Source organism: Chaetura pelagica, unplaced genomic scaffold (genome assembly GCF_000747805.2).
Source record: "Chaetura pelagica isolate M959 unplaced genomic scaffold, ChaPel_1.0 scaffold414, whole genome shotgun sequence".
Lineage (NCBI taxonomy): Eukaryota > Metazoa > Chordata > Aves > Apodiformes > Apodidae > Chaetura > Chaetura pelagica.
The window spans coordinates 646,970-658,082 of NW_009952976.1; the positions used below are offsets into that span (position 1 = coordinate 646,970).

At 49.9% G+C, this 11,113-nt stretch overlaps 1 protein-coding gene across 1 annotated transcript in view; it reads left to right on the forward strand.

Moving 5' to 3' along the window:
- The window catches only part of ZC3H7B (zinc finger CCCH-type containing 7B), a 40,782-nt gene extending 30,179 nt beyond the window's left edge, over positions 1 to 10,603 (forward strand). Inside the window, exons 18-23 of the mRNA XM_009996353.1 lie at positions 3,698 to 3,831; positions 5,353 to 5,458; positions 6,821 to 6,929; positions 8,578 to 8,711; positions 9,491 to 9,654; positions 10,411 to 10,603. Of these exons, the coding sequence (XP_009994655.1) occupies positions 3,698 to 3,831; positions 5,353 to 5,458; positions 6,821 to 6,929; positions 8,578 to 8,711; positions 9,491 to 9,654; positions 10,411 to 10,603 (840 nt within the window). The remainder of the gene's footprint in view (positions 1 to 3,697; positions 3,832 to 5,352; positions 5,459 to 6,820; positions 6,930 to 8,577; positions 8,712 to 9,490; positions 9,655 to 10,410) is intronic.
- The last annotated feature ends 510 nt before the right edge of the window (positions 10,604 to 11,113 follow it).

The window sequence follows — 11,113 nt, forward strand, 5'->3', positions numbered from 1 at the left end:
AGGCATAGTCAGAGCTGTCCTCTGAAGCAAGTGGGATCTGAATGCTGAGCCAGGATTTCATTTCTGGCTGTCGAGACTTGCAGGGGGCACAGGATAAGGGCAAGAATCACCAGCACCTGCGACAGCAGCTGTCAGGGGATGGACAGAGAGCTACAGTTTCTGGCCCCTGTGGACAGTGTTAGGACTGATGGCCAATGGCAAGGTCTGGTTGTGCCCCACAGATGCCTGTCACAGAGCTGGACTGCCCCCTCCACCCTTGCAGGGCATGGGTTTGTGCAGAGGCAAAGCAGCAGCCTTGTTGGTACAGTCCGGAAGTGCCTACCAGCGGCACCATCAGGTGTCTGTAGGGACGGGCAGCCTGGCACTGGCACTGTGCAGGGAGCCAGAGTCAAGTTGGTTAGACACATGTATTTGCAACATCAAACCATGGCTTTGGCATCAGTGCATACTCAGCCAGAGGGCTGTGCTCTGGGATGAGACACTGGCTTGCTGCCAGAGACCCCGGGGACAGGACTAACGTATCTGTTGAGAGATGTTTACTTTTGCCATTATTTTCTCCCGTCCAAGCAGGCTAACGTGACTCAGTTTTCTCAGCGTCTTTCCAACTTTCAAAGTTAGCTGCCTGGCAAAGACAACTTCCCAGGAGTGCTGTAAAAGCAGACCCCTCCTTCCCACCATGCCATGTGATCCTCTCTCACCCCAGTGCCCTCCGGTCAGCGGAAGCAAAGTCGCTCCCAGGGATTTTGCTGCAGTTTTGTCACAGCTGCCAGTTGGACTTGGTTAGTGGCTGGAGCTATCCAGTTGTGCAGACAAAAGGCAGGCAACATACAGGGACCCAGCAGCTGTGGTGATACAGATCAGGAGACTCAGCAAGGAGTGGAAGATGAAGATACACTCCTTGCTAAACACCTGCCAGGGTTCTTGCACTTGACCCCACAAGTATGGGCCCATAGAGGCTGCTGTAGGAGTGAACCCAGTGGCTGCAGATTGAAGAGGCAGTCAGCAGGAGAGACTGTAATAAGTAGGTTCATGCCCTCCCATCTCATTCCTAGGAATTGAGGGGTTTTAGCCCTCATTTTTTTGCTTTTTGAGGGCTAGTCTGTATTTACTCCATTAGCCAGCTACAGAACCCCCATAAAAACTGGCCTCAGAATTAGGAATTTAAGCATGGAGAGGAAAGGAAAGTCTCTAATACTTACTTACACACTTGGTTAGGTGGCTGAGTAACCTGGTCTTCTCATACAGTCCCCTGAGGCATGTGGCTTCTCCAGAGAGCAGTTCAGTGTCCCTGAGAGGAGTTTCTGAAGTTGGGAGACGTGAGTGGCCATGCTGGGGCCACTGCTTTCTGCAAAGCCTGAAGTGGAGAGCTGTCGTGCCAAAGACTTTTATTTATTTGGTTGCCATGGTGCATAGCTAACACTATATTGTCTGGCTTCATAGCAAGGGGTGGTGCCACAGCTCGAGGCACTTTTGCCTGGCTTCATCTGCTAGAGCCTCATGTGATACTAATTTCCACACTGTTGGTTGTCAGCAGCCTGCCAGGTATGTGTCTTGCCTTTACAGTCACGTAGCAGCAACAGCAGCAGCTTTGATTTTTCACTTGGCTCCTAATCCCCTGGGAGCATACAGGCCCACTGGATTGACCAGCAGTTTGCATGACTCGGATGAAGAAATGTATGGGGCTTCCTTTGGTTAAGAATTTGTGGAAAAAACAGCCCGGATGACCAGGCTATTCTTTTTGTCTCATCTATTGTGCCTTCTGGAGTCACTCAGTTTTAATTTTTGTTGGGTCAGTAGATTTGAGCCAAGCTTTCTGGCTGTGCCAAGAGATCTGTAGTCTGAAGGATTATATGGCAGATAATGTGTGGCTGATAAAAGGTGCCATTTTGTCAGATTAAGTTTGGTGGGTCAGTGGTGAGCTATAGTGTTATTTCCTTTAGAGACCAAGTGGAGATTAAAACTACTATTCAAAGGCCACACGTCTGAGAGAGAGGCACCTTATTGCCTTCTGTGATACCTGGGGTCTCAACCCTGCTCGTGCTGCAGCCAGCCACTTTAATGTGTTCTTGGTGGTCAGCAGCACTGGTGAAAGCTGACAGATGGACAAGTCATGTGCTGGATGCCACCAGGAAGGCCGTCTTGCAGGTGAGTAGGCTATAATCACTGTTGCTTTTCAAGAGTGATGATGGTTCTCTGGAAGGGTTGTTTTGCTGGGACATCAGAGCAATGGTGGCCTCTTTTAGTCAGCACTGGCAAAGGTCAGCTCTCCAGTCAGCTTTTCACAGTGATGGAGGACCTCTGTAAGTCAGCTCTTCTTCTCCAATAGACTAGGTCTGTAGGATGAGTGGTTGTCGGTGGCTTATGCGGCGTTTCCCAGGAGATGCTTTGATTCTGCACTGCCTGTGCTTGCAGATTTTGCTCTGCCAGGGGATGCACGTAGGGTCCATGCTACTGTTAATCAATCACTGGCAGAAGTCTGCTCCTCAAAGATGTGGTTTGTCTGTCTGCTCATGATTAGATTCTCAGGGTTAGAAGTCATAGAATCAAAGAATGGTTTGGGTTGGAAGGGTCCTTACAGATCATCTAGTTCCAATCCACTTGCATGGAGAGGGACACCTCCCACTAGACCATGTTGCTCAAATCCTGATCCAGCCTGATCTTGAACACTTCAAGGCATGGCAGCTGGGATGGGCTGCTTATGTGGTTGTGACCTTTGTGCTTCACAGTTGGCTTAATGACTGGGATGTTGTTTTGGACCCTCACGTACTCCTGTGCCCAGGTCCACTGGCATCCAGTCAGGTTTGCTCTTTGGTTTGGAAATTAACTGGACACTCCAGCCTCTTGTCTTCCTGTAGTGATACAGAATGCAAAAGGCTTTCCAAAAACTTGCTCAGAAAACACAAGGCAATGGTTATACAGGACTGGCTCCTTTTTTTTTTTTTTTTTCCTCCACAATCTGTTAGTCATAATCCCAAACCAGCCTTCTCATGGAGACAGGTAGAAGGCCAATGAAGTCAAGTGGCTGAGAGGACATGAAGTATGTGCATTGATGGTGGTACCTCTGTCCAGAGATCATGATTAACTGCTTGTGAAACCTGGTGCAAAGGAATTGTGAAAGATGGAAAATCTGCCCTGAAATGGCTTGGAAGGATATCAACAAGATGACCCAGCTCTGACTTCAGTGTTCCCAATACTAGACATGTCATAAGCCTCATGGTCCAAAAGCAGGAGCGGTGGGTCCTCTGCTGTGGCACTGCCTGACTTCCTCCCAAGGAGGCTGTCTCAGTTGTATGACTGAGCTTTCTCCCAGGGCAGCAAGGGGGATGTGGATTGCCCTCTCTGCTGGGAAATGGAGATTAAGTACTGGGGCAGATTTCACAGAGCTTGTCTGTACATGGAGATACCCTGTGGGGGATTCTCAGTCAGGCCTGGTCAATGCTTGAAGCTGCCAGGCTGGCTGTGCTTTTGGCCAGTCGTCAAAGCCCAGGAAATCATGCTGAAGCAAGTGGTAGTTTTGCTCCTGTCTGGTATCTCAACGGGCCAGCAGCTAACACTAGCAAAGGAGAATGGGGCTGTCTGTGATTTAATCTGGCTTGTCGTTGGCACACAGGCATGCAGGAAGCTGCCAGCATCTCCATAGCACGTTGGGAGGTGCATTTTGGCTCTGCTTGCCTGAGGTTGTGGTTCTCTTCAACAGGCTTCTGCTCGGACTCCCACATCAAGTACCTTTGACCTTCAGATGAAATTTGTGTGTGGCCAGTGCTGGAGGAATGGGCAGTTGGTGGAGCCAGATAAAGACCTCAAGTACTGTAGTGCCAAAGCCCGCCACTGGTGAGCAATGCAACCTTCTCTTTCCCCCACCCCTCCTCAAGGGCAGGAATTTCTCTTACCTTCTCCAGGGCTCCATTTGGCCTCTTTGGAAGAGGCTGTAAGGTTTCCTAGCAGCCTCTCACTCCTCGGGGTGTTTGTCACTATAGCAAGCATTGCAGATAGCTGTTTTCCAGTTTCCAGCTCTCTTCTCTACTCTTTGCTGCCAGGACTGTGCAGACTGTTACTCCTGGTGCATTCAGTCCAGCTCCCACAGTTCCCTTTTTTCCACATTTGCTACAATTTCTTCTTAGAAATATAGAATATAGTTCTCCTCTGCACTATTAGCAAAGATTCGAGGTATTCTGCTTCCTTTTAGATTTGTTTCCTTGGCTCTTTCATTGCTTGGGTTGCTCTTTTCTGATGTGTGTCTTGTCTGTGTGCACCTTCTGGCTCCCTGGAGCCTGTGAGGATGTTTGGTTTGACAAAATCATAGAATCATAGAATGGTTTGTGTTGGAAGGGACCTTTTAAGGTCATCTATTCCAGCCCCCTGCAATGACCAGGGACATCTTCAACTAGGTCAGGTTGCTCAGAGCCCTCTCCAGACTGACCTTGAATGGTTCCAGGGATGGGGCATCTACCATCCCTCTGGGTTGTTTCAGTGTATCAACATGCTCATTGTAAAAAAATTATTCCTTATGTTTAGTCTGAATCTACCCTCTTTTAATTTAAAACTGTTATCCCTTGTCCTATTGCCATGGGCCCTACTTGTCCCCATCTTTCTTGAAGAGCAATACAAGCTGGGAAGTCACCACTGGGTCATGGAAACTGTGGCCCATCTCACTCAGGCAGCCTGGCAGGATGGGATGGGAGGGTTTATAGGACTTGACTTCTGATAACACAAGCTGCAAAGGCACAGTCCAGCATCCTATTGCAAATGTAAGACTTTTGTTGAAGAACAGACAGAAGCAGCAGTTGCTGGAGGCAGTGAGCAGATGAGGATTGCTTCCTGGAATGGGAAGGATAACACCTCCTAGTGCAGCTGCTGAACAGACCTAGGAGTTTTGTCCAGGGTATCTCCTGGTAATCGCTTGCTGGAGCTGCAGAAGAATTAATACTTCCTGGCATCTGTTCATAAGACAGTGCTTGTAATGACTTGCATTTCTGCTGCACCTTTCAAGCAGAAAATATTCCCAAATGTGTTTCAGGGATCTAATTGTACAAGAATTGACTGTGTTGAAGGGTGGAATGCAGCTGTTCAGTAATCCTCGGTGATGCTGTGTGAGACTTGGGAGAGACTTCTTTGGCTTTATGAGAAGAGTTACCCCAGGAAATATGTATAAGTACAGGGAGAAATCTTACTTAAACACACTTCTTGTGGCCTCTCTGTCACAGATGTGCATATCTAGAAGCAGTTGGATAGTGCAGGGACAAGCTGGACAGGAGGATCTGGTCAACTCTCGATATTTAAGGGTTTCTGAGGAAAACAAAACCTTGTTCTGCACTTCCTTTTGCCTGTCTTGATTTATTCTCTCTTCTTCAGTTGGACAAAGGAACGTCGCGTCCTGCTGGTGATGTCCAAAGCGAAGAAGAAGTGGGTGTCTGTCCGGCCACTGCCTTCCATCCGCAACTTCCCACAGCAGTATGATGTAAGCTCCGTGCTTGACACGGCCAGGTGCCCCTTCCATCCCACCATGATGCAGTGCTTTGAGGGCTAGTCCCTTCTAGACATGGCAGGGAGGCAGGCACAAGTTGGCTGAGGAGGAAGGCAAGGACAGACTGATGGCAACATGTTAAGCAAAAGGATGGACCAGGAAAAGGAGGAGCACCTGTTTAAATTACTCTACACATGTATGCAGGTTTCTGATGTTGCTGTTAATGCAGTCACCATCTCAAGAAGTGGCTGGCACAGGGTTTGGAAGTGAAATTTAAGTCTCCCCTTACGCCAGGGTTTCTCAATGTGGGTGAGAGGCGAGATGGAACACTTGGGAGATGCCCATCCCTGGCTTTGCTGTGGCTGTGCTGCTGTAGATTGTCAAACTTGCTCACAATGTGTTTTGAAAGCAAAACTACTCAGCTAAAAGCCACGTGCTATGATGAAAACTACAGATATGCAACCCCAAACCCCAGCCCTGAAATGGTGATTGATAGTTTGTCTTTCCCTTTCCTTCCTTCCTGAAAGGAGAAAGATCCTCTACCCCTTCCTTTTGGGATCTGCTGCCCCTTAGTCCATGGGCAGGCACAAGGCCACAAGTAAGAACTTGAGCAGGCCAGTTGCTCCAGTTTAAGTGGGGCAGCAAGAGGTATTTACAGCTGCTGCAGTACGAGACAAAGGGAGCAGGTGAGTTGCAGCTCGTGCAGCAAAGCAGTTTGCCATACAAGTGTGTGCATTGCGTGAGCTCCCACCCAGCCCCAGCCAGAGAAGAACAGCATTGTCTCTTGCCCCCAGTGTGTATGGGCCAGCTGGTCTCCACGCTGCTGTCCTCCTCTGGTGACAGGACCAGGGAGAAGGGACCATCAGTAAATATGAGGCTTGAAAAACTTCTCATTCTCTCTGGCAGTGACACTGTTGGTAGCTGTAAAGTTGTGTGCTAGTGCAGTCAAACCCACCCATAAGGCTACTCTTCACTCTCTTGGAGATGGCTGGAGAATGAGTCACCTCTGGGGACGAGCAGCTTGACCAGCAGGAGACACTGTTGAGTCGGTTCAGGTTGCTCCATGCTGTCTTGCCCAGGGCCCACTATGCACACCTGCACTGGGTTGCCGATGGAAATGACAAGAGAGGGATCAGATGCTGGACTGAGGTGCCTGCATCTTTCTAGGGAAAACCTAACCTAGACATCATCAAGAGCTTGAGGAAAAGAAGCATGGAGTTAATGACATATTAAATGTCCTGTGTGTTACCTCTCCTGTGTGCAATTTGATGCCCCAGCTGGTTTTTTGAATCCACTTTCCCCTCTAGTAAGGAGTGTTTGTGCAGATGCTAAATTTTGCTCTTTGTCTTTTAACAGTTGTGTATCCATGCACAAAATGGCAGGAAATGCCAGTATGTGGGCAACTGCTCCTTTGCCCACAGCCCCGAGGAGAGAGACATGTGGACCTTCATGAAGGAAAATAAAAGTGAGTGGGGGAAACATGGGCCAGAGAGTCTGGGGAGAGGGAAGAGGACGTTTGGGCAGTGGATTCAGGGTCTGTAAAGACGTAGTCTTGACAACAGAGAATGAAGTTGGATAGAGCTGGTTCCATGAACTTAGGTGGGACTATGGGGCAGGTCTGTGCACAGTAATTTAGATCTGCTTTTGTCAGAAATCTGCATGCATATCTTGAGTCCCTCACTCTGGGACTACTGCACATTGGTCCCATGTCTTGCATTGCTCCATTGCTGCCCTCCCTTTCTACAGCTCTTTGAATCCACCCTGCACTGTCCTTCCAGTTTCTTGTACTGCCCCGTGCCTGGCTCCACATGGAGCTCTGCCAAAGCACCAGTCCTGACCTGTAGCTGCTCCTGTATCTTTCCTGTCTGTCTTGTACCTGCCTTGGCTTTCTTGCCCAGTTCTGCTCATAGCCCTTGCTCTTGGGCTGTGGCACTCCCTGCTCATGGCATTGTATGCAAAGGAGTAGATTGGAGATCCTGAATGAGAAATCATTGGGTGGTGCCTTCATGGAGGAGCTTGTCTGGAATGAATTATGCAGGCTCCCAGCTTACCTTTTAGGGGGAACTGGGCGACTGCCCATGTCCTGGATAGCCAGCACTCTGGCAGCAATCCTTGTTTATAGAGACTTGGATAAACAAGTCTAAATAAAAAAAGGCTCTCTTTGTAAGGCCCAGTTGTCCAGGTGCTCACCTAGCCTTGTTGGGAGATGCTGGAAAGCTTGAAGGGTTTCAGCCTGCCCTGAGTTAGTTTGGTCTTAATGCTTGGATGGGAGGGTCTTTCTCTCTGCTGGGCCAAACACTGTTATTTGTTGCAGTTCCAATTCATTTCATTGCTGAGGCCCTTAAAGCACAGCAGACCAGTCAGGGTGTGTTTGCTCCAGCACGAAGGTGAATCTTCGAACAGCAGTGTTGTTTAAGTTCGGGGGAATTTGCATTCATTATCCCCATTTGCCTTGAGATCCTCAATTACCCATTTAGCAAGGAGTAAATCACTAACACATCACACAGCATCACATCGGTGTCTGCAAACATTTATGTTTCCATACCCTCTCTCAGGAGGCTCATGGAAAGGTAGATGTGCAGTCAAAGCTTCCACCCAAATTTTTCCTTCCCACTGGTATGCTGAGTGTGTTTCAGCAAAAAGCACCAAGAGACATCAACAGCAGTCATCTGGGCAGGTTTTGAGCTTGGGGCAAGCTATCATTAGGTCTTCCTCCCCAGTCTCTGCCTTAGCTCCCTGTCTGGAGTGAGTTGTCTGCTGAGGTCAAGCAGAATGAGGCCTGATGGAGAACTGCCTTGTGGGGTAAAGTCCATGGAGGTCTTAGGGCATTTTCACTCATTCCTGAATGCTTTGTGTTTCTGCTATCATGGTTGCACCTCAACTCACAGCTTAAGACACCTTGCCACACCAGGTGGAGTGGTGTGAATTTGGTTCTTCTCCCCAGGGCCCTCATTTGAGGAGGTGACATCGAGCCTCCTGAGCACAGGCCTTCAGCCTGATGGCAGGTGCTGCTGCATTGGAGAGGGGTGGGAAGGGCTGTCCCAGGGTTCCTCCTTTTCCCATAGTTTGTCGATGGTGCAGGAGCTTGTGTGAGTGACTTCACCTTTGTGCAGTTCTAGATATGCAGCAGACCTATGACATGTGGCTGAAGAAACACAATCCTGGGAAGCCTGGAGAGGGGACACCGCTCACCTCACGAGAAGGGGAGAAACAGATCCAGATGCCCACTGACTACGCTGACATCATGGTAATCAGCTGATCTCTTGCTTTCATCCTTCCTTCTCAGTACTGACAGCCTGCCCCTCTCCTGTGCTCCAGGTGTGAGCTAGCAGGGACTGCATTGCTGTTATGGGAAAGAGCCTGTGGCATTGTAGGTTAAATGGTCAGCTTGGAGCAGCACAGGTGAGGTGGGAAGAGATTGTCCTAGGGTCAGCAAGGCTCTGCAATGGCTTTTCTGTTAATCCTTGGGTCAGTAGGAGTCTACCTTAGGTTCCCTTTTGCGTGGGCTCAGCCTCTCCCCAGGGTTCCTGGCTGCTCCTGGGAAAACTGGCAAAGCTCTTGCTGGTCGGTCAGAAAAGAAGGAGAAACTTTGAGAAGAGCTGGCTCGGGAGCACAGAGGCCTGGGGAAACCAGAGGCAGATGTGTCTCCTCAGCCCAGGCGACTGATGGAAGGGATTGTCTCCTGCAGAGTCCTGCATTTCCTGTGCATCTGGGGACCTGGCAGTCAGACCCCACCTGGGCCATCAGCAAGGGCAGGGGATCCACATCAGTCAACTGTGCTGCCCTATTCTCTGAGTCTGTTTGGGCTGCAGGTAGACATGGACAGAGCATCTCATCTGCTCCCCCTTAGTGGCAGCACAATGCCCTAAAGATGACATGGCAGGGAGGTGCAGGAGGTCGTAGACTGAGTGGAGCTTCCAGGATGCTCTGGCAGGAGAGGAGGAGAGGCAGTGCCAGTACGGGGAAGGCCAGTGAGGGTGACTGTCAACGCACTGACTGGCCCTTTGCCCTGTCTGCACTGGTTAGATGGGCTACCACTGCTGGCTCTGCGGGAAGAACAGCAACAGCAAGAAGCAATGGCAGCAGCACATCCAGTCGGAGAAGCACAAGGAGAAGGTCTTCACCTCGGACAGTGACTCAAGCTGCTGGAGCTACCGCTTCCCCATGGGTGAATTCCGGCTCTGTGAAAGGTACTGTTGCCTCATCTACCTCCTGTGCTGCTGCTGCAGGGACGGGGCAACAGGCCCGGGGTCTCTGTCATCCTTCCCCCACCTTCATCACCTCCTCCTCTCACAGAGTCCCCAGGGACTTCTGCTTGGAGGAGGAGTGGGGTCACCTGACAGGATGGGATGATGATAAGGCTGCTGTTGGACCCCAGAGGTGCTCAGCCAGACTACTGACTGGTAAAAATACAGTCCCAAGCAAGTGTCTTTAGATAAGCTTCCTGTCTGTGCCCTCCATAGCAGCCAGGGTGTTCTCAACAGTTGGCTTGGCCTGATGCTTGGGGGAATCCCAGATGCTTTATTAAATGGTTTCAGTATCTCGCACCCTCTGAATCAGTGCCTTGAGGTATCTTCAGAAGGCTTGTGATGGTTAAAAATGCTGTTTTGGTTAGAGAGAAAGCTCTGTCTCCTGTGGCTGTTACCTGGCATTTCCTGTCTTGTGTGGTGGTTACTCCTCACCCCTGCTGGTCCAGTTCCAGCTCACATTGTTTCATTCTGTTGACTAAATCCCCTCGTAGAAACTGCTGTGTTCACTGCTCTGTTTCCATGCCCAGCCTCTGTGTCGCCTTCCTGGGCAGCAAGTGGGTTTGTAGGAGAATTGCTTTGTCCTTAGAAAGAAGAGTTCACAGCATGTTTCAGCAGGCCCTGATCGAGTATCCCAGCTGGGGAGCCCAGCCCCCTGTCCTGGGGTTGCCCTCCTGATGGTGCTCGTTGTGCCGGCAGGTTCCAGAAGAGCAAGGCCTGCCCCGAAGGAGAGGAGTGCCGCTTTGCCCACGGCCAGGACGAGCTGACCGAGTGGCTCGACCGGAGGGAAGTGCTGAAACAGAAACTGGCCAAAGCCCGCAAGGACATGCTGCTCTGCCCCAGGGACGACGACTTCGGGAAATACAACTTCCTATTGCGGGATGGCGTGTAGTAAGGAACGGGGGTGGGGAGCCTGTCGGCTGGAGAAACGCAGGGCGGGTTTTCCAAGAGTGGCAGTAGCAGGGAGAGTGAGATCTGTGTCTCGCAAAGAGAACTCTATATTTTCTTTCATTTTATGATTATGAGATGATGATTTATTAGTGGTGAATGAAATCATGAATTTGATTCTCCTTGGCCAGCGAACGCCATGCTCACTGAGTTTGTGATCTGTCTTTGCTCTCTTCTTTCCCCCTTCCTCTCCCATCTTTTTGTTTTCTATTATTCATTATATGTCTTTCTCAGTGTGCAACAGGTATTCAGGGTGCGTAGTTTGGTTCAGTTTTTTGGCTGGTGCAAATAAGACTGAAGGCATCTAGAAGGTGTATTTGGAGACTGTGACACACCCTGTGTCGCTGTACTCCATGCAGCAGTATCAAGTCAGGAAGAAGGCTGTAACCAAAAGAAGCCTGTGTGTCTGTGTCACCTTTTGTCCTAAAGAGAGGGAAGTATTAGGGTTCCCTTC